The 27,909-nt window shown below is 43.0% G+C and overlaps 1 protein-coding gene across 1 annotated transcript in view; it reads left to right on the top strand.

Annotated features, from left to right (window-relative positions):
* ITGBL1 (integrin subunit beta like 1) overlaps window positions 1-27,909 on the top strand; it is a 290,113-nt gene that overhangs the window by 130,448 nt on the left and 131,756 nt on the right. The window contains exons 3-4 of the mRNA XM_019529696.1: window positions 11,965-12,111; window positions 19,642-19,764. Coding sequence (XP_019385241.1) covers window positions 11,965-12,111; window positions 19,642-19,764 — 270 coding nt within the window. The remainder of the gene's footprint in view (window positions 1-11,964; window positions 12,112-19,641; window positions 19,765-27,909) is intronic.

Raw genomic sequence — 27,909 nt, 5'->3', positions numbered from 1 at the left:
AGGCCCTAGCAGGCCTGCAGTTTTCACCCCACTGTGCCCCAAAATAGACAGTCTCACAAGCACCCATGTCACAAGTTTTGCCTGTCAGCAGCCAGAGGTGCATGACCCAAGAACCCAGAAGCCCCTGTGCCTATCTCCTTGAAAACTGGCAGGCTTCATGGCCTCAGCAGGGGCTAGCATGCTTGCAGTTTTCACCCTGCTGCACCTTAACACACACGGTGTCACCCATGTCATGAGTTTTGCTTGGCATCTTGAGGTGCAGTTTCCCCCAAACCACTGCTTCTGTCTCCTTGAAACTTGGCAGGCTTTGTTGGCTTGGCAGGGGCTAGCACGCCTGCAGTTTTGACCCCGCTGTGGTTTAACACATACATGTGACATGAGTTTTTTGCTTTCAAGACTTTTAGGTGCAATTTCCCTGAAACTCCTGCACCTATCTCCTTGAAACTTTGCAGGCTTCATGCGCTGAGAAGGGGCTACCGTATCTGCAGGTTTCATCCAAATCTGGCCAGAAGTGGCAAAGTCATAGGCTGTTTTGTTCTTCTCCATTATAGCCTATGGGCAAAATAGCGAAACTGTTTCAACAAAATGAAACGGAACAGTGGTTTTGAATTGAAACAAAATTTAAAATGAAATGCTGTTCCATTGAAACATCAGGACACAAGTTGAAATGGAATGGTGCCTTTTTTTTTGCACAGCCCTAATATCCAACCTAAACTTCCCTTGCTGCAGCCTGAGACTGTTGCTCCTTGTTCTGTCATCTGCTACCACTGAGAACAGTCTAGCTCCATCCTTTTTTGAGCCACTTTTCAGATAGTTAAAGGCTGCTATCAAATCCTCCCTCAATCTTCTCTTCTGCAGATGAAATAAACCTACCTCCCTCAACCCCTCCTCATAAGTCACGTTCCCCAGCCCCTAATCATATTTGTTGCCCTCTGCTGGACTCTCTCCAACTTGTCCACATTCTTTCTGTATTGGGGGGCCCAAAACTGGACACGCTACTCCAGATGTAGCCTCACCAGTGCAGAATAGAAGGAAATAATTACTTTCCTTCATCTGCAGACAACACTCCTACTAATGCAGCCCAGTATGCTGTCAGCCTTCTTGGCAACAAGGGCATGTTGTTGGCTTACATTCAGCTTTTTGTCAACTGTAACCCCAGGTCCTTTTTTGCAGCTCCCATCCTGTAGTGATGCATGGGATTCTTCCATCCTAACTGCAGGACTTTGCACTTGTCTTTGCTGAACTTAATGAGATTACTTTATCCCAATCCTCCAATTTGTCGGTCACTCTGAATCCTAGCCCTACCCTACAGCAGCATATCTACTACTCTGCCCAGCTTGGTGTTATCTCCTGAGGGTACAAACCATCCCACCTTTCAGAATGTTAATGAAGATATTGAAGAAAAACCAGCCCCAGGATGAACCCCTGGGGCACTCCACTTGATACCAGCTATTCTCTTCTGCATTGATAGTGTCTCCCAATTTTGTATAAGGAAATTTCACTGACACACTTCTCTTCATTTATGCCAAATTCATTAACAAAATTATCGAATAAGGGTTTTCACAGGAGTGGTCTTTGAAATAACTCCAGTAAGTAGTATTCTGCAATCCTATAATGTCATTTTCTGCACAATCTGTATTTGTCTTCCCTTTAGCCAGTTCCTCTCATACCTTGCGATTCTAGTATTAGCACCCATCTTCTCAGCTTAACTAACAATTTCCACTATAACAGAGTCCATACTGTATACTGAAGTCCATATAGATTATCTCTACCAAATGTACATCAACTTAAAAATCAGTTATCAAGAGAGAGAGAAAGAAAGAAAAAGAAAGAAAGAAAGAAATTAAGTTAGGCTGGCACCTTCTGTTGCCTTTTATACATGTCTTTACACAATTACATGTTTTTTAAAATGTGCTTTCCATCATAAGTTATTCTAAAGCCTTACTAACTACTGAGGCCAAACTCAAAAGTATGTAGTTTTCTTGACCAAGCACACTTGGGGAATGATTTGTCTCCCACTTAAGAAAAGTCTGTACTTTGAGGTTTGCAATTACAAGATATTCATACCTCTGGAATTTCAAGGGGAAATGGGATGCAATATAAAAATACAATCACAAAATTTCCCTGATACTACATTCTTTCAGTTGCTCAGAACACCCTGTGAGAGAGAACATTTTCTACAATTAATATCAGGTTCACATTTTGGAGGGGAGGGGAGAATACCCCATGAAAATTTTTTAAAGATTTTCTAAAAATGGAACAGTGACCACTGAATCAGACAGTTACACTAGATGAAAGTCTCTCTTCATTTTTCAAGTAAGTCTATTTTAATTTTCAGAAGAGAAACGGGTTTTCTTTCCTTTGTACACTAATGTATTTTGATTAGTGCTTATCGCCATTCATGGAGAGGGATTAGTGCTGCTGGACCACCAGGCAAAGGAGATTATGAAGCAATAGTTGGTGTGTCACTGTATTGTGTAGGAAAAGGAATAGGAAACTCGTCCCTTTTTATTGGAGCCTCTTTTCTTTTTCAGGAGAGATCAAGCATAAAATCACCAGGGAATCTAGGTTGGAAGAAGGTTAAATTGATGCATGGAGGTGTTTTTTTTTTTTAAAAAAGGAAAATATGTCTTTTTGTTTGGTTGTGTTTTTTAAATTGTACCAGGATGTCTCTTTTTATTTTCACTGTGGAGGGTTTTCCATTGACTACCACTGACTGTCAGAATGAATCTTTGCAATAAATATTTGTATCCCACATTTTGGTAAATACTTTCTCATTTTTTATCAGAGATTGAACCAGGAGGTCACCCAACAATTCTTAGAAAGGCAGTAACTTTTCTTCATTTATTTATTTTAAAAATAATGTGTAATGGTGTTTTCTTACATATGCTTGAAATATAAAGGCTGAATGATTGATATGTGTCTTGTCTTAGAAGTATCTTGGACAGCAAATAGTAATTTTTATTAATAAAAATGAATGAATATTACTTCTTTAAAATTTTTAAGACCATTTATTTAAATTCAACTTCATTGGCAGTTGGCTATTTGCATTTTAAGAGAATAATTCTGATTACAGCAAACTGATGCAGTTAAAATAAACTGTGATAAGATTTTATGTTTGTGAGATTAAGTGGCTCATTTACATTTGGGCCAAACTGATAGAGGCCTCCTGAGCACAGCTTTTCATAAAGCAAATGTCATATTTTTTTGCACTCAGCATACCCATAGCATTTAATATGCACTTGTTTTCTGAAAACCATGAAGAAAAAAAAAAATCTTTCATTGTAGTAAGCAAGCAGCAGCTGGGGAGCCAGACCTGAGGGTTGTTTTGCTTCCTGTGGATCTCTGCAGATTTTCCTTTTAGTTTTACCCAGTTAATAGCAGAACCTGCTCTTATCATATTTCTCACATATGTTGCACACTTCAATTTCTAGGAGCTGGTTTTGGGGAAAAGGTGCATTTTTATATAAGAACATATCACGTTGTTCTTGATAAAAAGATTTATAAAATTTTCATTCATTTAAAGTTTAAACTGATGGAGTGCAAGCTAGAAATTAACTGGGTAAATTGCATAATATAATTGTTCAAGCACAGCATAAAAGAATGATCCAGACAATGTCCATTTAACTTCAAAGACTTTTAAGATGTCTTTTAAGACACTTAAGAACAATGAAGAACTTTGATATGTTTCATATAAATGTTTTCATACTGCTAGACCCACTGTGAAACTCAGGCATCATGCTGATCTACATTGCCATGTATTGATGGATTGAAGCAGTCCTTTTAATTTATAGTTTTAACCAAACGACCAACAAACCAACCAACAGGAGGTGAAAACATACTGATGCTATATATAATACATATTTTACTGTCTAAAACACCAACACTTAGACAATCTTTCTAATCAACATCATTTCATTGTGGTAACAATAGTTCAGATAGTTTCAAATAGTTCTCCTTTGAGTGATTTTAAATGATTTTTTTCATATGCACATTTTTACTGTGTATGTACATATAATACAGCACATGCACTTCAGACTCTTTGCCTTAGCAGTACCAATAGGGCATGTTGTAGATCTACCTCTCCTTGTGCTTTGTGCTGAGGACACAGGGCTATGTATTTCCTTCTACTCAGTTCCCTTAAAAAGAAATCATCTTATAATGGAATGCTTTGTTGATTTGTGATTGGAAGCCTATAACTTGAACTCCAGCTGAAGTCCAGTTCCATACTTTTTGAAAAGAAAAGAAAAGAATAAATTTATTTAGTTCTCATCTTTTAGGGATGTTGTCCTTTTATCTGCAATATGCAGTGTTGCTATCTTGGATATCTCCCTTTTTTTTCTTCATCATCCAACTATATTAGTTGCCTTCAGTTGGCTCTAAAGAAAGCCTGTGATAAAAACCATGGTATCTCTCAGACTTTCTGTGTGAAGGTCAATCCTGCTGGCTCTTGCACTGACTTCAGTTCAGATGTTGTGATTTCTGGTCCTTGCTTCCCCCACATTGGATGAGTTGAAGTTTCAGACACTATCTCTACCGTGTAATTTGATAAGTTTGTCTTTGATTAGCTTCCATTTGTTGCAGCACTGAGTGACTTCAGAACTGACAAGAGAACCAGAGCAGTAAACCTACTGGTTACGGGTCTACTGATTTCTGATGTCTTCCCATGATTAGAATAATAGAATGTTAGAAAACTAGGGTTGGAAGGGACTGCAGGAGGTCATCTAACCCAACCCCCTCCTCAAAGCTGGACCATCCTCAACTAGATCATGCCACTCAACGTTTTGTCTAGCCGGGTCATAGAAACCTCGAAGGATGGAGATTTCACAGCCTCTATGGATAACCTGTTCCAATGCTCTAATACCTTCCTCATGAGAAAGTTTTTCCTAACATCTAACTTAAATTCCCCTGGGTACAATTTAAGACCATTGCTCCTTGTTTGTCATGTGCCACTGTCTACGAGATAGTGCTTAAAGATCGTTAAAGAACAATTAACCATTAAATGGAACGTGAAATATGAATGAATACAACTCTGTGTCCTAAAATCAAAGTTTCACTTAAATGCAAACAATGAGGTGTTCTAAAATCAAAGTCTAACTTTATTAATGAGTTAGACAAATATGATCTTAGCAGTTTCTACATTTAGAGAGAGAAAAACATTTAGTACAATCATTTCACCCCATCCCAGATGTTACTTTGCTCAATAGAAAAGATGGCCATTCAGTTCCTGGAAGCAGAGTGTACATTGAAAGAGCATTGAAACAGGCCAGATAAGTATTGAATGCTGAATTTATGACTATGATGATGAATTTTCTTGCTCCCCCTTCTTATGTTTTTCTTCAACTTCACTCCTTTTATGACTTTTCCATTTTGGATTGGTCTCTCTGCAGTTAGCATACTGTCCATCTTTTAACCCATCAGCATATTCCTTTGTCTAACAGACACATTACAAGAACAACTCTCAATTTGGCTTTTTTCCCAGTGTTTTACTTTGGGCATTATCCATTGATCTCCCTTATCACCTTTCATTTAACGTATCCAGTTCTTTCATCCCTCTGATTCAGCTGGTTAGTGCCCAGTTCAGTTAATTGGAACTGGTAACAAGGCCATTGCTATGTTATGTTAAAATAACTTCTCACAGTGATAAAAAAGAAAAGCTATAATATAATGAGCACCCATGAGCGCTACAAAAATCAACTCAAAGCCAACTAATAAAAAAATTAAAGTTAATAAAGACAAAAGTTAAACAATGATTAAATAGGGCTAAATACAAACAATGCCATAAACCGGTGCACCTTCAAAGCATTAGATATAACAAGCTACCCTAGCACCACTACGGAGAACAGTGTATCTCAGTCCTCTTTGGAACCATCCATCAGGTAGTTGAAGACTGTTATTAAATCCCCCCTCAGTATCCTCTTCTCCAGATTAAATAAACTTCATTCCCTCAGACTCTTCTCATAAATCATGTGCCCCAGCCCCCTAACTATTTTTGTTTCCTTCCCCTGGACTCTCTCCAATCTGTCCACATCCTTTCTGTAATGGGGGATACAAAATTAGACACAGTATTCCAGATGTGGCCTCACCAATGCAGAATAGAAGGGAATAACCGCTTCCCTCAATCTGCTCACAACACTTGTACTAATGCAGCCCAGTATGAATCACAGACTCATAGAAAATTAGGGTTGGAAGGGACCTCAGGATGTCATCTAGTCCAGCCCCCTGGTCAAAGCAAGACCATCCCCAGCTAGATCATTCCAGCCAGGGCTTTGTCAAGCCAGGCCTTAAAAATCTCCAAGGATAGAGATTCAACCGTCTCTCTAGGTAACTGATTCCAGTGCTTCACAATCTTCCTAATGAGAGAGTTTTTCCTAATATCCAGCTTAAACCTCCCTTGCTATTACTTGAGACTACTGTTCCTTGTTGTATCATCTTTCACCACTTAGAACAGTCTAGCTCCATCCTCTCTGGAGCTACCCTTCAGGTAGTTGAAGACTGCTGTTAAATCTCCACCTCAGTCTTCTCTTCTGCAGACTAAGTAAACCCAGTTCCCTCAGCCTCTCCTCAGAAATCATGTGCCGCAGCCCCCAAACCATTTTCATTGCTCTCAAGTGGACTCTCTCCAATTTCTCCATAACTTTTTTATAGTGGGGGGAAGGGGGTCCAAAACTGGACACAGTACTCCAGATGTGGCCTTCCCTATCAGTGCAGAATAGAATGGAATACCAAGTCCCCTCAATCTGGTGGCAACGCTCCTACTAATACAGTCTAGTATGCTGTTAGCCTTCTTGGAAACAAGGGAATGCTTCCGACTATATCCATTTTATTGTCCACTGTAGCCCCCAGGTCCTTTTCTGCAGAGCTGCTGCTTAGCCAGTCAGCCCCCAGTCTGTAGTGGTGCCTGGGATTCTTCTATCCTAAATGCAGGACTTTGCACTTGTCCTTGTTGAACCTCATGAGATTTCTTTTGGCCCAGTCCTCCAATTTGTCTGGATCACTCTGAATCCTAGCCCTGCCCTCCAATGTATCTACTGTCCCCCAGCTTCATAGTAGCATAGTGCTTAGGGTCAGAAGGGACCTAAACAGATCATCAGGTCTGACCCCCCGCCCCGGGCAGGAATATGTGTCGGGGTCATATCGCCCCAGCCAAATATCTGTGCAGACTCCTCTTGAAGACCCCCAAGGTAGGAGAGCGTACTACCTCATTTGGGAGCCCATTCCAGAGCCTGGAAGCCCTGGCTCCTAACAGGAGTAATGTCTCCTGTTGTCCAGCCTGAACTTTCTCTCTAACAATTTGTGGCCATTATTCCTAGTAACCCCAGGTGGTGCCCGGGGGAACAGAGCCTCCTCCAATTCCTGCTGGTCCCCCCTGGTGAATTGGTAAATGGCCACCAGATCCCCTCTCGGCCTTCTCTTATGGAGGCTGAATAGGTTCTAGGCCCTTTAGCCTTGCTTCATAGGGCATGCCCCACTGCCCCTTGACCATGCAAATAGCCCTCCTCTGGACCCTCCCAATGCTAGCCACAGCCCTCTTGAAGTGTGGCACCCAGAACTGGGTGCAGTACTTCTATTGTGGCCTGAACAATGCTGCATAGAGGGGAAGGATCACTTCCCTGGACCTGGTGTGGTGCATCTGTAGATGCATGACAAGGTGCAGTTAGCCTTCCTGATCGTTTCCTCGCATTGGAATTCATGTTTATCCTGGAGTCAACAATGACTCCAAGATCCCTTTTTGCCACCGTATTGACAAGAAAGGTGTTCCCCAGCCTATAGATGTGTTGCTGGTTCCTTCTCCCTAGATGCAGCACCTTGCACTTGTCTGTACTGAATTCTACCCTATTCTCATCCGCCCACCTCTGTAATTTGTCTAGATCTAGCTGGATTCTGTCCCTCCCCTCCAGCATGCCCACCTCGCCCCACAATTTGGTGTCATCAGTGAATTTGGACAGCGTGCATTCCACACCCACATCCAGATCACAGTTAAAGATGTTGAACCCTGGGGGGCTCCACTGCCCACATCCCTCGAGGTTGAAAATGACTCATCCACCACCACTCTCTGGGTGTGACCATCTAGTCAATTTGCCAGCCATCTGACAGTGTAGGCATCAATGCCACAGTCACCAAGTTTTTTTTAAGTGAGTGTGGTGGGAAACCATGTCAAAAGCCTTCTTAAAGTCCAGGAAGACAACATCCACCCCAACACCCTTGTCCAGGGACTTTGTGACCTGATCATAAAAGGAAACTAGGTTAGTCGGTCAGGACCTGCCCTCAGTGAACCCATGTTGGTTGCCCCTGAGCATTACCTCCCCTGCTGGGCCCTTGCAGGTATGCTCCTTGATAATTTTCTCAAAGGTCTTCCCAAGGACCACAGTGAGACTGACTGACCTATAATTTCTGGTGTCCTCCTTTCTTCCATTCTTGTAAATGGGGACCACACTGGCTCTTTTCCAATCCTCTGGTAGCTGGCCAGTGCCCCACAAATGCTCATAGAGCAGTGCCAGCAGCCCCGCTATGACCCCCTCCAATTCCCTCAGCACCCTCAGGTGAAAAGCATCTGGACCTACTGATTTAAACATGTCCAGCCCCTCCAAAAGTTCCCTAACTAGGTCATCTCTGACCCTAGGCATGGCAGTGCCTCCCCTGGGTCTATCGACAATTATAGTGGAGGAGATGTCCTGTTCCCTGGTCAGGAAGATGGAGGCAAAGAATTTGTTAAAGAGGTTGTAAAGAGCTTTTTCATTAGTTGCAATCACCAGATTTCCAAGCCTATTCTGTAGGGGCCCCACATTACTTGGTGCCTTCTTCTTACTTCTTATGTATTTGAAAAAGGACTTTTTATTATCCTTAATTCTGGTCACTAGCCCTAGATCCATCTCTGCCTTGGCCTTCCTAACAGCCTCCCTGCAGTTCTGAGCAATGGAGGTGTAATCCTCCTTGGTGATAGCCCCTTGCTTCCACTGTTTGTATGCCTCCTTTTTTGCCCTCAGGCATCCCTGGATGCCCTTGCCAAGCCCTGGAGGCTTCTTAGCAGTCCTGCCCCCCTTGGTGCACATTGGGACTGACTCTCTTTGAGCTTGGAGGATTGTCTCCTTGAGGAACAAACACCCGTCTTTGACTCCCATCTCACTGAAGCTCTGAGACCCCAATGCCTCTCCTAGTAACCTTCTTAGCTGGTCTGGGTAGTTTAGGTCACCCATGACAGTCACATCCCTTGACTTTACTGCCTCTGTGAGCTGACCTGAGAATTCCAGGTCCAGCTTGTCCCCCTGGTGAGGCAGCCAGTAGTAGATACCCACTATCAAATCCCTTTCCCCATGCCCCCTTGCATTCTTACCCAGAGTGCCTCATTTTGCCCTTCCTCTGACCCCCTCCTGATCATTGAGGATATATATTGCTTTTTGATGTATAGCACTACACCCCCCTCCTCCTCTTTTCCCTGCTCTGTCTTGCCTGTACAGTCTGTACAGCTTGGTGTCATTCATAAACCTGCTAAGGGTAGAATTCATCCCATCTTCCCGATCATTAATTAAGATATTGAACAGAACCGGCCCCAGGACCAACCCCTGGGGCACTCCACTTGATACTGGCTGTCAGCTAGACATTGAGCCATTGATTACTACCTGTTGAGCCCCACAATCCAGCCAGCTTTTCTATCTACCTTACAGTCCATTCATCCAACCAATACTTCCTCAGCTTGCTTGGAAAAATGCTGCGTGAAATGGTATCAGAAGCCTTAATAAGGTCAAGGTATATTATATCCACTGCTTACTTACGTCTACAGAGCCAGTTATCACAGAAGGCAGTCAGGTTGGTTAGACATGACTTGCCCTTGGTAAATCCATGCAGACTGTTCCTAATCACCTTCTTCTTCTAGTGCTTAAGAAATGGATTCTTTGAGGACCTTCTGCATGATTTTTATGGGGACTTAGGAGAGGCTGACTGGTCTGTTGTTCCCTGGATCCTCCTCCTTCCCTTTCTTAAACATGGCACTTGGGCACTCTATTTGCCTTTTTCCAATCATCCAGGACCTCCCGCAATTGCCATGAGTTTGCAAAGATAATGGCCAGTGGCTGTGCAATCACATCAGCAAACTCCCTTAGCACTCTCAGGTGCATTGTATCTCGCTCCATGGACTTTTACACACCCATCTTTTCTAAATAGTCCCTAACCTGTTCTTTCACCGCAAAGGGCTACACCTGCTCCCCAAACTTTGTTATGCAGTGCAGTAGTCTGGGAGCTGACCTTTCCTTGAAGACTGAGGTAAAAACGGCATTGAGTACTTCAGTCTTTCTTGCTCATCTGCCACTAGGTTGCTTCCCTCATTCAGTAAGGGACCCATACTTTCCTTGACCTTTCTGTTGTTGCTAACATACTTGTAGAAGCCCTTCTTTTTACTCTTCATGTTCCTTTCCAGCTGCAACTCCAATTGTACTTTGGCCTTCTTTACTTGATCCCTGCATGCCCGATCAATAGTCGTATAAACCTCCCAAGCTGTTTGTCCAAGCTTCCACTTCTTGTAAGCTTTCTTTTTGTGTTTAAGCTCACTAAAGAATTCTCTGCTAAGCCAAGCTGGTCGCTTGCCACATTTGATATTCTTCCTGCACATCAGGATGGTTTGTTCCTGTGCCTTCAGTAAGGTTTCTTTAAAATAAAACCACCCATCCTGGACTTCTTTCCTTCTTAAACTAGCTTCCCAGGCCATCCTGATCATCGGTTCCCTAAGGGAGTCATAGTCTGCTTTTCTGAACTCCAGGGCCCATACTCTGCTGCTCTCCTTTCTTCCTTTTGTCAGGATCCTGAACGCAATCATCTTGTGGTCACTGATGCTCAATTTACCATCCACTTCTACAGTCCCCACCAATTCTTCCCTGTATGCCATTAGTCGTCTTTGCAACAAGGGCACACTGTTGGCTCATCTTCAGGTTATCATCCACTGCAACCCCTAGGTCCTTTTCCACAGAAGTGCTGCTTATCTAGTCAGTCCCCAGCCTGTACTGGTGCCTGGGATTGTTACATCCTAAGTGCAGGACTTTGCACTTGTCCTTATTGAACCTCATGTAATAGCCAATTGAGGTTGTAGCATCAGACATCCCCTTGGATCCAGATCTCATCAAACCACTTATGCAGATGTTGTCTTATTGAACACTTTATCTAGTTCTGACTCTGAACATGATCCATGAACCTGTACAATGTCTTCACAGTCCCCCTGGATTCTAACACAGTGGCTACAAAGCCCATAGCCAGCTTTCCATGGTGGCAGTGGACCCTTGGATTTTTCCTGTTGTTGGGGATAGGACAGAATAGCTCCCAGCTCCTGCTCCATGATTGTGGGGCTGGGAGATCCTTATTTGGTTGTCTCTGCCCAGGCTCTGGTGGCAGAGCCCACCCTGGCAGCAGGCAGCTCTCAGGGGTAGGGAGCAATCTCCCATGCCCTGCTGCCTGGCTCGACTGGGAGCACATTTGCCAGTTCCAACTGGCAGGTCCCAACCCAGTGCCCCTCACTCCAGACCCACTACCCTCAGCCCTTACACCCCACCCCCCAGTGTGTGGGGTAGGGGATTCCCAAGCACACCCTTGTAGGCTGGAGCTCTGTCAGCCTGCAAGGGTAAAGCCACAGTTTCCCACATTTTTCTCCTTTAAAGGAGAATTCATTTTTAAAGTTTGATCCATTTTTAAAGTTTGCTTGTGACCTTTTCATAGATTCTTGCGACCCACTTTTGTGTTGCAACCCATAGGTTGAGAAACACTGATGTAGGCTAACGGCCCCTAATGTCAGATCTCTCTTCAAAGGTAATGCAAGCCCTTAAAAAATCATGTTACTTGTTACTGTACTAACTTAACTTCAGTAGAATGTCTTAGTGATGTCCACTTGAACTTTCTTTTCATGCTGTTATAACTCTCTTAAAAGCTATAAAGAAAATTAGAATGATAACTGAACTTGACACTGTTTCCTTAATTTCCTAGGCCATGGGAAGTGTGACTGTGGGAAGTGCAAATGTGATGAAGGCTGGTATGGTGAAGCTTGTCAGTACCCAACTACATGCAATGTTACAAGGAAGAAAAGTAATGAAATGTGCAAGAATTCTCAAGATATCGTGTGCTCTAATGCAGGTAAATGATTTGTTTTTGGTTGGATTAAGAAGTTCTCTCTGTATTAACCTGTAGATCACCATGACATTTTACGTTTTAATTAAAACTCTGCAGAATACAGTTTATGGGATTGCAAAGGAAATGTATTTATAAAGAAATACTAATTTTTTTCTGCAAGTCTATTCCTGAGCACATTGTGTGTGTAATGAAATTCAGACAATGCAGTGAAAAATAAGTCAGCAGGCTGAATCTTTCTTTTGAAATTGACATGGATTCCAGCTGTTCTGAATGCTTTCTTCTTCCAGAAAATTCAGTGAAAATAATGTAACGATATGCACATGATATGCAGTGCTGGATTAAACTTTTTTAAAAGGATTTATATGAAAAGATTTTATGAATTTTAAATTACCTCTAGAGAGTACTCAAAATGTTTGCTTTAGTGCTCTGGCTTATCTATAGCTATTTGAGACTGATGAAGACTCCAGCTGTGCCAGATGTTTTATTCTTCAAAAGGATATAGTAGCAATATTAACATTGAGAGGGGCTTGGATTTTTGTTGTTATTGTTTTGATAAGACGCAGAGGAGTCATCTGCAAATGTTCCTTTAGGAAATGTATACAGAAGCTTTTACAATCATGATTCAAATTTGCTGTCACAAAACATTTGCCTTATTTTAGTTGGGTACCTCTATCCCAGAACCTTGACATTCTGATTCCCTTTGGCACATTTTTTCCCCTTCGTTCAGTTCTGCATTTTATGCTAACCTCAGTAGGAATTACACAAATGTAACAACAATGGAGGAAGGTGTATCTGTATTTTTTTGAAGATCCAGTTGCATAACTTAGAAAAGTTATTAGACCTCTATACAACAAGGATCTAAGACTAAATTCTGTTACCTTTTCCAGAAAGTGGTAGCAATCTGGCAGTAGGAGGTGTTACTGAATCCACATTTCTGGTAACACATTCACAGAAGTTTAGGGCTGGCAGGGACCTTGTGAGATCGGCAGGTCCAGCCCCCCTGCTCTGGGCAGGAAAGACTGCTGGGGTCAAATAATCTCAGAAAGCTGTGTGTCCAGTCTCCTTTTGAAGATCTCCAGGGTAGGTAACTGCACCACCCCCGACTGGAGTCTATTCCAGAGTCTGGTCACATGAACCATGGAAAATTATTCCTTCTGTTGAGACTGAAACCGTCTTCTAGGACTTTATAACCATTCCCCCCAAAGTCTTCTTTTCTAGGTTGACTAGTCCCATATCTGTCAGGCCTTCCTCATATGGCTTGCTCTTCAGGGCAACGTACCAATGTTGTTGGTACTTTAATTATATTTGGGCCCATATATGTCCATAGTAGTATTGTTCTTATGGAATATTTGTGTTTCTCATTTTTGGCATCCTCACACACAAATAACAAGTAACAAATGTACAAATTTTAGGCAGGAGCAGATCTCTCTGACATTATCTAGGATCTGCAGTGAATCTGTACTTCTTGCTAGCTGGAATTTAAGTCTTTATACATTGTTTTTAAAGTATAAAGATCCGGCTTTCAACGCAAATCACACTTAGTGTTGATCAGCAGAACTCGAATTTTTTAAAGGGCTCAAAGTAACCATTATGCTCTCTTTCCTTCTGAATTTTCTGGTTTCATTTTTTGGCTGGAAATAACCTAGGTCTGTTGATCACTGGGGATCAACTAGGGAAAAGCCCAACTAGATGAAAAAGCAAGTGGAGTAGCCAGGATAGTAGAAGAGTCTGGAGTATTTCTGAGGCTTGGGACAGGGATATTCTAGTTTTATAGTCTTATTTTGTTGTCAAGCTATATTGTGTCAAGTGAAATTGGCTACTGGACTACAACTATTGTTTCCAATTCAAATATGGTGGGGCAACATATTTGAATTAATAATATAGGACCGGCAGGGGTCTTGTAGGTTATTAAGTCCATTCCCCCTGCTGTTGCAGGGAACCACATTGCAAAATCTTTCTCATTAGCTGATCAAGCTCTGTCTAAGCATTAGCTATGTTTTTTGTCCCACTACAGCTAATTATTTATTAGAACACCTAGACATCATACAGGTAACTGTAATTGAAGTACATGTACAAACATTCAATGATTTAAGTACTTTTATAGATAGAGACAAAGTCTTTTGTTCGGAGAGTTTACCTTTCCTGCTTCTCTCTCAGACGCTAAGGTTAATATTTGAAGCAGAAATACATGTTTCTTTTTTCATAAAGAGGCTTAGAATGATGATAAGACTCTAGCTGGCCATGTGGATACACCAGAGTTAGTTTGCACACATGCAACTGTATATACCAGTGAGATTTAACCTCGTGACATCAGCAGGCCAGGTGGCAAGGGCTGGTTTGTGGGGTGGATTGAGCCTTGTGTGCCAGAATCAGGCTCTGTGGTTCCCTGCCTCACACACGGGGATTGAGTCCTGCTGGCCTGGTGCCTTCCTCTCCTGTCCCTCCCCTCAACAAAGATTGGGTACTGGGGGGCTGTTCCTCCCCCCTTCTGTCTCCACACTCCAGGATAGGGCCTTGGGGGCCCAGCATTGACCCGTCCTATGCCTATGCACAGGGATTGGGCCCTGGGGGTGGGGTGGCATCAGCCCCGTGAATTCCCCCACACTAGGGTTGGGCTCTGGGATCTGGTGCTATCCCTGCTTGGCCCTGCACTCTGGGATTGGGTACCTGATCCAGATCCAGCACACAGATCCCAGGGCTCCCCATGAGTCCAGAGTTTTGGCATTCGGGGAGCAGTGATACTGCTTCCCCACTGACAAATTTCTGGACCTGCAGGGAGCCTGATGGGCTGGATGACACGGGGTTGTGGGCTATATTTGGCTCACAGGCTGGGGATTCAACAACCCTGGTATATAACTTTCACTAAATACATTATCTCCTTTTCTACTTGTAAATTGTTAATGGATAAATTGCAAGGCTTTTGAAACTGTTGTTGTTCAATTTATTGAGCCAAGTAATTTCAGTAAATAGTTCCAGGTCTATAACTTATTTGTAATTAAGTTCTTGTACAGGCTTTGCAATTCAAGGTGTTTAGATTGGAGATGTTTGTTGCATGTTGCATGTGTGTTTCTACTGTCTGTAAATAATTTCAACTCTGACAGTAAAAAAAAAATTCTGCAAGTATCATCTAATATCCACTTAAATCTGCTGCCTTGGATAATATTTTTTTCCCATTCTGAAAGTCATACTCTGAAATTTTCTTGTAAAGTGAACACACAAGGGGAATGAACACAATTGAAGGAAACTCCTATATAACCTCTGAATGAATATATACATATGATGTTAAACAAGCAATTACTCTAATTAGCACATAGTAAAATTAAAAGGGAAGTGGGTGGGCTGCTCTCGGCAACCTAAGTCGACAGCCCAGCTCTACCCAGCAGTCAATAACAATTAATTAGTAATAAAACCAGTGGCACAAGAAAAAGGGGTAGACAACTCTATTGCACAACAACAAGAAAGACAATTAATTAACAAACGAGGTACAATAGATGCAACAATAATTCAATATTACCCTGCTCCATGAACAACAAACCAGGGAGCAGAAGGAACATGAGAACTCCTGGCAATGGTGCTAGAGAGCAACTTTCCGTCTCTCATACACCACTGCTGACAGGCACACAACACTCTCTCAGCACACACTCAAGGGATATTGGCCTCCCAGACCCTCATCTGAGACACCACACACACAGAGGGGATTGACTGCCCCGGTCCACACCCATTCTGACACACACAAGGTTCAGACTTACTCAGTCACTCAAGTCTCATTCAAATCCACCACTCAGATGAGGTATTGACCACCCCTAATCCTCGCTCATCTTGTCACATGTCTCAAGTACGATCTTCTCTTGTCTATCTGTCGTTCAGTATTCTTCACCAGTCAGCACTCACCTCATTTTACAAGGTGATTGCAACATTTCTCGTGCCATCTCTGCTGTTGCTTGTCGTATGCATCCCTACATAGGTCACCTCTTAACACGAGGTGAAAAGTTCACCTCATAACTTTACTATGCTGACCTGCCCAGGGGAAACTGTGGCTTCTAGCTCAACAATGTAGTTACATTTATTGTGGTAGAATGTATAGGGACATACAATTTCCTATACTAAATTTTACAATTCTTGCCCAAGAGTTTACAGTTTAAATAGAAGAGATAGCCCTTTCCCATAATGGCAGCCTAAAACAAAGGACTTTAAAGAAACCTTACTGAGACTGAAGAAACAAACCATCCTGATGTGCAGAAAGATTAGCAAGTATGGCAGAAGACCAGATTGGCTTAGCAGGGAATTCTTGCAGCAGTGTCAATGGCAGGGGCGTGATGGTGAGCAGTGAACAGGGATCACCCGCAGACCCCGGCATTGGTGTCAGTGGTAGGTGGGGGTGTGTGGCGAGCATGGCAACCACCCACAGAACCTAGCAATGGCCACCAATGCATGTGCCCCCCCGAGCTCCCTGTATGCATCACCTATGCTAGTGACAGAGGATGCAGAAAAGGCTGAAGGACTCGATGCCTTTTTCATCTCAATCTTCACAGGCAAGGTCAGCTCCCAAATTACTGCACCTGGCAGCAGAATTTGGGGTGGGGATGAGCAGCCAATTGTGGCAAAGGAAAAGGTTAGGGACTGTTTAGTAAAACTGGACATGTACAAGTCCATGAGGCTGAGGGAGTTGGCTGATGTGGTTGCAGAGCCAGTGGTGATCATCTTTGAAAACTCATGGTAATTGGGAGATGTCCTGGATCATTGGAAAGAGGCAAATATAGTACCCATATGTAAGAAATGGAAAAAGGGGGATGCAGGCAACTACAGACCAATCAGCCTTACCTCAGTCGCTGGAAAAATCATGTAGCAAGTCCTTGAGGAATCCATTTCTAAGTACTTGGAGGAGATGAAGGTGATTAGGAATAGTCAGCATGGATTCACCAAAGGGAAGTCATGCTTCACCAGCCTGATTGCCTTCTGTGATGAGATGACTGGCTCTGCAGATGCAGGGAGACCAGTAGATGTGGTATATCTTGACTTTAGCAAGGCTTTTGATGCAGTTTCTCACAATATTCTCTCAGGCAACTTAAAGAAGTATGGGTTAGATGAATGGACTGTAAATTGGATAGAAAACTGGCTGGATCATTGGGCTTAGAAGGTAGTACTCAATGGCTTGATGTCTAGTTGGCAGCCATTATCAAGTGGAGTGCCCCAGGGGTCAGTCCTGGGGCCAGTTTTGTTCAGTATCTTCATCAGTGACCTGGAAGATGTCATAGAGCATACTTTTTCAACCTGTGGTATGTGTAGCCCTTGGGGTACACGAGACACAGGCAGGAGTATGTGGGTACCCCAACAGTCTCTCTCCCTCTCACCCTCTTTTCCTCTCTCTCTTGCCCCTCCCTCTCTCAAAACTATGGCAAAAAATTTGGTGTGCCGTGCACTGTGTGGTGCTTTAAATTCCTTAGTAATAATTTGGCGTGCCAGATTTTGTGCGGCACTGGGTTTAGCCCTCCTAGCTTTGGCCAACATCACCTCTAGCCCAGGTACATATTTGAGTTGTGCACCCCTGGTGTAAAAGGTGGCAATTCTACCCACACCAGATCATATCACAGCCTTATATACACAGCCCCTCTCCCAATATATGGCACACATTAGTCTGCAATGTAAAATCCCCTGGAAAATTGAGTGTTGGTATACTTATTAAAATTTTCAGAAGTTAGGAGGTACTTGCTACTTAAAAGGTTGAGAAACACTGGCATAGAGTGCACCCTCAGCAAGTTTGCAGATGACACCAAGCTGGTGGGGAGTAGCTGAAGGATAAGATTAGTATTTAGAAAGACCTAGACAAATTGGAGGACTGGACTAAAAGAAATCTCATGAAGTTTAATAAGGACAAGTGCAAAGTCTTTCACTTAGCACAGAATTATCCCATGTACTGGTACAGCCTGGGAACTGACTGGCTGGGCAGCAGCTCTGCAGAAAATAACCTGGGGGTTACAGTGGACAGTAAGCTGATTATGAGCCAACAGAGTGCCCTTGCGGCCAAGAAGTCTAATTGGCATGAGTGTTGCAAACAGATCAAGGGAAGTGATCATTCCCCTCCATTCAGTACTGGTGAGGCCACATCTGGAGTACTGTGTCCAGCTTTGGGACCTCCACTACGGAAAAGACGTGGACAAGTTGGAAAGAGTCCAGTGGAGGGCAGGGAGTTGGGGCACATAACTTCCGAGGAGAGGCTGAGGAAACCAGGTTTATTTAGTTTGGGGAAGACAAGACTGAGAGGGGATTTAATAGCAGCCCTCAATTACCTGAAGGGTGGTCCGGACAGAGCTAGACTGTTCTCAGTAGCGGCAGTTAACAGAACAAGGAGCAACAGTCTCACATTGCAACAAGGGAACTTGAGGTTAGATATTTGGAAAAGCTTTCCATGTGCAGGAGGGCTGGACCTGATGATCTTGTAAGGTGCCTTCCAGCCCCCAACATTTATGAAACTAGAAGGGTAGTAAAACATGGGAAGAGGTTACCTAGAGAGGTTGTAAACTTTCCATCGTTGGAGGTTTTCAAGACCCAGCTAGACAAAGCCTTGGCTGGGATGATCTGTTTGGAGATGGTCCTGCTTTGAGCAGGGGGTTGGACTAGATGACCTCCTGGGGTTCCTCCAAACCCTTATTTTCTATGATTCTATATGAACAGAGTCATTAATGTGATGACTGGGAAATGTGCTCATTCCATGCCATTCTTGGTTTTGTTGTTTAAACCCATTCAGATAATGTTTTGTATTATTTGTCAAGCTATATTGATATATTATAGAAATAATATGCACTGAACTAAATTTCTCCACTTACAGTGGAACCATACCTCCTTCTGAGACAACTTCCACAAATGGAAAATATAAGGCTCTAGAAACCTACATGTTGAAGGGAGCAGAGTTCAGGTATATCAAATTGTTAAATTGGATGTAGCCATCTGTTCTTCAAATATATTTGCTAATCCAGAGTTTGGAGGTAGTATATATCTGAAGGGAAAAATAAGCCCTTATACAGGTGGCAAACAATTCCTGAAAGCTGTATTAAAACACAACTTCCCTCATAACCAAAGAAATGTTGTAGAAAAGTAATTAGTCAAATTTAGCCTTTTTTTTTTTCCACTAGGATTAAGAAATATCTCCCAAAGTTATATTTGTATTTGTGGAATCCATAATATCTCTGGATTATCTGGGTATAGACAGGGATATTGAATAGTTTATCATCTATAGAGGATGGAGCTAGACCAAGGATATTGGTTTTGAATTTTACATGGATCTAGGGATTTCTTTCTTTCTTTTCTTTTTTTATTACTTTTTTATGGTTCTTCATTTTTTTTTTGGATGAATCACTTAAATGCTATTATTAAAACTTTAGATGGACTGGCCTTTCTTTTCTGGCTGAATTATCTTGAGGTTTCAACTTGCCAGAACAAAAGAGATGGAGCATTAAAAAGCTAAACAAACCAACAAAATAGTGTTCTTTTTCTATAAGCCATGATTATATATGGTGTTTTTTTAAATATTTACAGGCACATGTCAGTGTGGTAGATGTAAGTGTGAAAACTCTGAAGGGAATGGTCTGATCTATGGTAAATTTTGTGAATGTGATGACAGAGAATGCATAGATGATGAGACCGAAGAGATCTGTACAGGTAAGCACACTAGTAAATAAGTATAGTAAAATTGTTCTGAAATATGTAGTACGCCAGTACAATGGCTTTTATATAAATTTTATTATTTGGAATTGTAAAACTGACTTCTTTGTATTCATGCATTGGAAAACAAAGAGATAAACTAGCAAATAGCTGCTTGTGGTAAGTGGAAACGTCATATCAACATAAAGGTTGAACATAAGCCTGGAGAAGAGCAATTCTGAGGCACTTTCTTTTCCTAGAAGAGATGCAGTAACCAAGAAGCAGAGCACTCCAGGCAGTGAAGCATATCTAAATGTTCATATGTGTGCATACTGGGAGAAAGAGAAAGATACCAAGGGCCTGGAGAGATGACATTTTCATACTGTAGTAATCAGCATTGTATAAAGAAGAAGATAGATGACAAACTCCTAAACAATGGTAATGTTTCCCCACTGTGTTTAAAAACTGCCACTGAAAGAATTAGACCTAAAACACTACTAATGCAAGTTACACTGGTCTTGATTTAGTCTATCTGCAGCAGCTATTTGGTACAAATTAAAAGGCTATTATCTGCCACCCAACTCCTAAGATGTGCGTTACTGGATGTAGCTATTCCAGGGTAGCTCTATGGTTCAGTACAGGTGTCCAGAAAGCCTGAGGCACAAGTGATTCAAGTTACTCACTTTACTTTAAGTGCTCCAGGTTAGATGGGTAGCTAACAGAAGCATGTTCGCCTTTTGGTGGTGAATGGGAGGGGAGGTGGGCTCCTGAACAGCCACCCAGGGATCCCAAGTGGGTGCAACTCCAGAGAGCAGGACCAAGCTGCCAGGTATAGTTAAGCATCCCTTTCCTGTTTGGGCTGTGCTGTCTCAGCTCTGTGAGAGCCCAGGGGTGGGGCTGGCTGGGCACTTGGCTGGAGCAGCTGAGCACAGGCTGGCTGCTAGCACACTTCCCTGCCAGGGAGAAGTTAGCAAGGAACCATGAATATGCCAGGATGCCAGAAGACAGTGATCTAACTTGAGTCAGTAGGGGATCTGGTATAGAAGTTTGATAGACGGGTCTAACCTAAATGGATTAAGCCTGATACCACATTGATCCAGGTCTATCTTAGATTAGGGCACACCATTTTTTAACCAGTTTATGTATGCTGAACTTATGTTTTGTTACTGGTATAGACTAGTTTCAGATCACTTTTACTGGTATAAGTGTAACACTTGTACCTAATCTATATGTCCAGTCCCGATCCTAGTGTAATTTACATCACTATACAAAACTGATGTTAATTACATGAAAGGATGTGATCATCTCTTTAGGGCTAGAGGGGGAAATTCAACAAAGAGAAGTAGGGAACAAAAATTTTTGGGAGAAGTGAGATGGAAAGGAGTAGCCAAAAATAGGTTTGGCAAGTCAGAATGCAATGCACAGGAAAAGGAAAGTGTGTTAGTTAATGGAGACATTGTGCACTAATGCAAGAAGCCTGTGGGATAAACAGAAAGACTTGGAGATCCTAGTATATTCAGGGAAGTAGGATGCAACTGGGATAAGTGAGAGTTGGTGGAACAGTTCACATGAATGGAATACCATCATAGACTGGTATAAGTTATTCAGGAAGAATAGGCAGGGGGGAAAAAGTAGCTTATGTTTCTCTGAGATGAAGTACAAAGCAGAAGGTAGGCATTTTGAAAGTCTCTGGGTCAAGGTCAGAGGCTTGCCATTCTCCCCACCTTAAGGCTTCTTTTAAACTAACCAAAGATTCCAAATTGTAGGATCTGGTCTTCATGGTGGTCTTCAATTACTGTGACATATTTTTGCTTGTACAGCAACATGTGTTGGGAGGGTAACACAACATTTCTAGATTGTGTTGGGGATAACTTTTTAGATCAGGTGGTGGAGAAGCCAAATAGTATTGTTCTTCTTGTTTTGCTGCTCTCAAACATAAAGGAATGTGAAGGTGGAAGGCAGTTTTGTATGACAGGGACCATGACATGATAGAGTTCAGGATTCTAAAGGGAGGAAAGAAGCAGAGCAGCAGAATAAATACAATGGATTTCAGAAAAACAGACTTCAACAAACTCAAGGAAACATCCATGGGGAGACAAGTCTGAGGGGAGGAGAAGTCCAGGGGAGCTGGCTGTACTTTCAGGAGGCCTTATCTATGGTGCAGGAGCAAGCTACCCTGATTTGAAGAAACAGGAAGAGCAAGAGGAGGTTGGCCTAGCTAAACAGCAAATTCTTCAGTGAATTGAAACTCAAAAAGGAATCCTACAAGTAAAAACCTGGCCGTATTACTATGGAAGAGTACAAGAGTATCACATGGGCATGCAGGGAGAGAATCAGGAGGGCCAAGGCATGATTTGAGATGCAACAACCAGGAGTCAAAAAAGACAATAAAAAAGGGAATCTACAAGTAAGTCAGAAGTAAGAGGAAGGCTAAAGAATATATAGGCCCCTTACTGAATACAGAGGGCAATCAAGTAAGTGAAGATGGGCAGTAGTGGTGAATGGTACAGGAGCAGCAGCAAAAGGTTTACTGTTGTGAGAAGAGAAGGTGTCACCTTTTTGCCACTGATCTGTGTATTGAATGACCATTTAAATACTGATTTCTGGCATTAGAAAAGCAGTTGACATCTTCTGGCAGCAGTGAACCTCTAGCCACTGCTCCTGTGCTGTGCATCACTGCCTCTGCTCTTCCCTGCTGCCAGAGCTGGAGTAGAAGTGTAGTAGGAGTATTGCCATCAGAGGATGGATTTAGACTGTTTTCAGTGGTGACAGATTATGGAACAAGGAGCAATGGTCTCAAGTTGCAGCAAGGGAGATTTAGGTTGTATATTAGGAAAAACTCTATAATTAGGAAGGTGATGAAGCCCTGGAACAAGTTACCTGGAGAGGTGGTCAAATCTTCAGCCTTAGAGGTTTTTAAATGCCTGGCTTGAGAAAGCCCTTGCTGGAATGATCTACTTGGAGATGGTCCTGCTTTGAGCAGGGGGTTAGACTAGATGACCTCCTGAGGTCCCTTCCAACCCTAATTTTCTGTGATCTAGGGAACTGATTATTCATCTCTATTTGACACTGGTGGGACAACTGGTAAGTACTGTGTCTAGTTTTGGGCCCCCCCCTGTAGAAAGGGTGTGGACAAATTGGAGAGTCTAGCAGAGGATAACGAAAATGGTTAGGGGGCTGGGCAACATTTCTTCTGAGAAGAGGCTGAGGGCTTAGTCTGGAGAAGAGTAGATGGGGAATGGGGCAGGGATTTAATAAGTCTTCAACAACCTGAAAGGGTGGTTCCAAAGATTTAGACTGTTCTCAGCGGTGTCAGAAAACCTAAAAAAGGAGCAATTGTCTCAAGCTGCAGCAAGGGAAGATGGCGATAGATGCTAGGAAAAACTTTCTCATGAGGAGCGGAGTAAAGCACTGGAACAGGCTACCCAGAATGGTTGTGGAATCTCCATCCTTAGAGGTTTTTAATACCCAGGTAGACAAAGCTTTGACTGGCATGATCTAGCTGGGGATCTTTGAGGAGGGGATTGGATTAGGGGACCTCCTGAGATCCTTTCCAAACCTAGTTTTCTTCAATGCTATGAAATTGGAAAGAGTCCAGCAGAGAAAAACAAAAATGATGAGATGCCTGGGAAACATGACTGAAAGATAGGGTGAGAGAGCTAGGGTTATTTATTCTGGGTAAGAGAAAACTAAAGGGGGATTTGACAATGCACTTCATATATCAGAAGGCCTGTAATAAAGAGGATGGAGATAGACTATTCTCTGAAGCCATGGAGGACAGAAGGGGCAATAGTATTAAATTGCAAGAAGGGAAATTTAGATTGAATAGTGGGAAAACTCTCTCATGATAAGTATGGTTAAGCATTGGAACAGGATATGCTGAGAGGTTATAATTTCATAGTTAGTTTCATAGTTGGTAGGATCGGGAGGGACCTGAGCAGATCATCGAGTCTGACCCCCTGCCATGGGCAGGAAAGAGTAACTGGGGTCAAATAACCCCAGCGAGGTGTTCATCAAGCCTCCTCTTAAAGACCCCCAGGGTAGGAGCCAGCACCACTTCTCTTGGAAGTTGGTTCCAGAGAATCTTCTTCCTTGGAGGTTTTTATTAATAGATTCATAGATTGTTAGAGGCTGGAAGGGACCTTGCAGATCATCGGGCCCAGCCCTCCCGCTCTAGGCAGGAAGACAGCTGGGGTTAGGTGACCCCAGCAAGGTGACTTTCAAGAGGAAACTGGACAGCCTCTAGGGTAGGACTGCACCACCTCTGGAGGGAATTTATTCCAGTCTGGACACTTTGACTGTGAAGGAGTTTTTCCTGGTATTAAGCTTGAAGCAGCCTTCCAGGAGTTTGTGTCCATTGGTCCCGGTATTCCCTGGGGGTGCCCTAGTGAACAGTTGTTCACCATGCACTCCTCTGATATAGCGGTAAGCCGTTATCAAGGCCCCTCTCAACCTCCTCTTCTTTAGGCTAAAGAGGCCCAAGTTCCTCAGCCTTTCCTCGTATGGCTTGCCTTGCAAGTCCCTGATCATACGGGTTGCTCTTTTCTGGACCATCTCAAGTTTTTCCGTGTCTTTACTGAAGTCTGGGTTAAGAACAGGTTAGACAGACACTCAATTTGAATGGTTTAGTCAGGGATGATCCTTGAGCACAGGACTGGGACTAAATGATATCCTGAGGTGCCTTCCCACCCCTACTATTCTATGGTATAGTCAGAAGGAACGAGGGAACAAAAATGCTTGGAAAGGACTCTCACAAGGTATTCCCGAGACAGGAAAGAGAAGAGGAAATAAACAGAACAAACTACGCAACAAAGAATATTGAGCAAAGCAAAGTTAAATTATATTTTTATAAAATAGGAATTTGTATAGTCACTTACAAATAATCAATTGACCCAACAGTTATGTTCCTTTAAATAGTGATCAGTGTTTTTTTGACTGTTGATACACTTCCTTCATCTAAGAAGTGCTGCAAATATTTTTTGAACTCTGGGGAGAGGAGAGTATAGTTGCATGTGTATGTGCGCCATAGAGAACTGAATTTACTCCTCCCCAGTCTGCTTAATACTTATATATCATGTCAGTATGTTTGTATGTGTTGCTGTATTGATATACTGAGGGAACAAAACACTTTCTGTTGGTTTAATTTCCCTCATGTGTCCACAGGCAAGAAAGGAACTTGTGGCCTCTATTAAATGATGATAGCAATAGCAAAAAGTTATAACCCAGGATTATATACCAGTTTATCACACAACTGAAATAATGATCTAGAAATGTTTCAATCATATGTCAATGATTTAATTTGTATTTTATTTTTTACATGAAATGGTCCATACTATATCAAATTTGATAGACTTAATATTCTACTAACCTTCCATAAATTCTCTTATGGTGATTTTTTCCATTTCCCTTATCTTTGTTATTTCTGATGGTAAACCTTTTTTCTAGCTTTCAATTCCTGCTTGTTTCATTTGCTGATGACTTATTCCAGTAGGGAACCAAATTAAGCCCTCTAGTAATCAAAGTTTATGATCCTGAAACAATTGATACTGATCTACTGGTGTAAAAGTGGATAAACATGCTATTGACCCATGTCTCCAGTGTTTGTTTTTTCCTAATTCATCACTTGTGGAAATTTTTTTATATAAATGCTTTCTAAACTGTGCTTCACTGATCATAGAAAATTAGGGTTGGAAAGGACCTCAGGAGGCCATGTAGTTCAACCCCTTGCTCAAAGGAGAATAATCTCCAACTAGATCATCCCAGCCGAAGTTTTGTGTAGCCGAGTCTTGAAGACCTCCAAGAATGGAGATTTCACCACCTCTCTGGGTAATCTGTTCCAGTGTTTTACTACCCTCCTAGTGAGAAAATTCTTCCTAGTATCTAACCTAAAGTTCCCTTGCTGCAGCTTGAGACCATTGTTCCTTGTTCTGTCATCTGCCACCACTGAGAACAGTCTAGTTCCATCCTCTTTTGAACCCCCTTCAGGTAGTTGAAGGCTGCTATTAAGTCTCCTCTCAGTCTCCTTTTCTCTAGACTAAATAAGCCCAGTCCCCACAGTGATGACACTGTACACCCTCCTTCAATTAAAAGTTTGATGATAAGATAAAGATGACTTTCTAAAAACTTTGAAGGTCCATACTTGTCCTCTGGTCCAAAACGTTTGGAAACTTCCGCATTTTAGTAGATGTCAGACGCCTAAAACATATTAATTTTAGGTGGTTCCTGGAACTCTTAACCCCTGGGTTGTCCACACATTAACCCCTGAAACTAGTTTTAAGCACACTTTAGGCAGCTTGAAGTTATGCCACTCCAGGGCAGATTTATCTCTGATCCATGTTATCCAGCTTGTGTTCCATCAATGGGTGGCCACTCCCCACAGATGAGCAGCCCAAGCTGCAGTCTTCCAGCATCCCAGGAATGGCACTAACCCACGTTCCCTCCCACCCCCAGGGGTGACCTTCCCACTCCCAGGGGTGCAACCCCATGGAAACAGCCTTCAGAGCACATGCTAGCCAGCCAGATAAAGAAGGCACCGATGAGTCCAGGACTGAGGTTTAGAGTAGGGTCATGGTGGGAAAACAAGGCAGGGGGCTGGATCAGGTCTCCATGAACTGGGCTTCCTTCCTAGGGCAGGGGCAGGAACTCCCTCAAAAGCACATTCCCTCACCACTCCCACCTCCCAGCCGCAACTGGGAAGTACAGCCAAGCACCCTCCCACACCCTAATCCCAAATTCCAATTTATTACAACATAAGACCTTCTTTCATTTACTTCCCCTTTTTAATTCTTTTTTCCCCTTTTTATTTTATCCTTCAGTGGCTGACTTCTTTCATTTCACCACTCTTCCCTCACCCTCATTTCCTTTTCACCTCCCCTTTCATTACCTACCCTGATTCTATTAACTCTGCTTCATGTTACTCCCCCCAGCCAATCTCTCACACACCTGCTAGAGCAGGGCTAGGACCCTGTCCTGGCTCACCAGCCTGGTAGTGGCAACTCACAGCTATAGCTTCTAGTCAGACTCCTGCTCACAAGTTCTCCAGTGGCAAGTCCTCAGCTGTGCAGGTCAGGGAAATTCAGAGAAGGTTTTTAGTCTTAAGGTATGATTGCTCCAAACTCAAACTTGTACTTCCTTCTCTGCCTCCACAGTGAGTTCCCTGCTGTGGTGGTGGCAGTAGTGCTGCTGCTGCTGCTTCCAGCTCAGAGCTCCTGCATGTTTTCACAGACCCTGAGAAGATACCGTGTCCCAGTGTTGCAGCCACTAGCCTGGTAGTTCTCTCTTTCTCAGCTCTCAGGTCTCTCTCCCTAGTTCCTCTTCCTGGGAGCCTTTTAACTTCCATTTGTGCCAGCAAATTATTCTTACCAGCTCACTCCGTCCTCCTGGCCAGACCTGCAATCAGGTCTCACTGGCCACAGCTGGGCTGTAGCCCCTCAACGCCTGCAGACTGCTACAGCCTCGTGTGCAACCTGCTACCAGACACTACAAGCCACCAGTCTGCCACACTCTCGTACTTCTGTAGACCATCTAACCTTTTCTCCTCTGCTGCCAGCTGCATTTGGAGTGATGTATTGCTGCCTTCTTCCCATGCTTCTCTTCCTTCAATAATGGGTCCAGACTGGCTCAAAGGCTGTTCACGTATTGTTTCATTGTTAAGGCCAGTATCACTGCTAAGAAACAAGATCCATACTGAAACCACTGCAGAGAACACACTCCTTCTCTTTGTGTGCAGAAGTCTAGCAATTAGGCAGCATAGAGATAACTTAAGGGGTCATGAGCATGTGACCCAATGCCACTCTCAGGCTCTGCATCTTCAGAGGGTGTAAGAGCTACATCATCTGGGTCATGAGGCTGGAATTTGGTGGCAGCAGTGTTAATTGCTGTGGTGCCTGCTGTGGCTGCCACTGCTCCTCCACTCCCAAATTTCTGGCCCCATAGCCCCCCCTGTGGTCTAGATGATGTGACTCTGCTCTTTTGATTTGACTTGCAAGGCTTCCCACATATCTGGGAATTTAAAGACAAGACAAGCAGTGGCAGAAATGATTGCCAACGATCTGGGAGCCATGGCAATTAATATTTACACCACTCACCATACAACCAGAATTCCAGACTGATGGAAATATAGGTGGGATTCAGCCTATGAGCTGTATCTTGGTCACCTGTAGT

Source organism: Crocodylus porosus, unplaced genomic scaffold (genome assembly GCF_001723895.1).
Source record: "Crocodylus porosus isolate Cpor-Errol unplaced genomic scaffold, CroPor_comp1, whole genome shotgun sequence".
Classification (NCBI taxonomy): domain Eukaryota; kingdom Metazoa; phylum Chordata; order Crocodylia; family Crocodylidae; genus Crocodylus; species Crocodylus porosus.
This window is presented reverse-complemented; position numbering and strand designations above follow the sequence as displayed.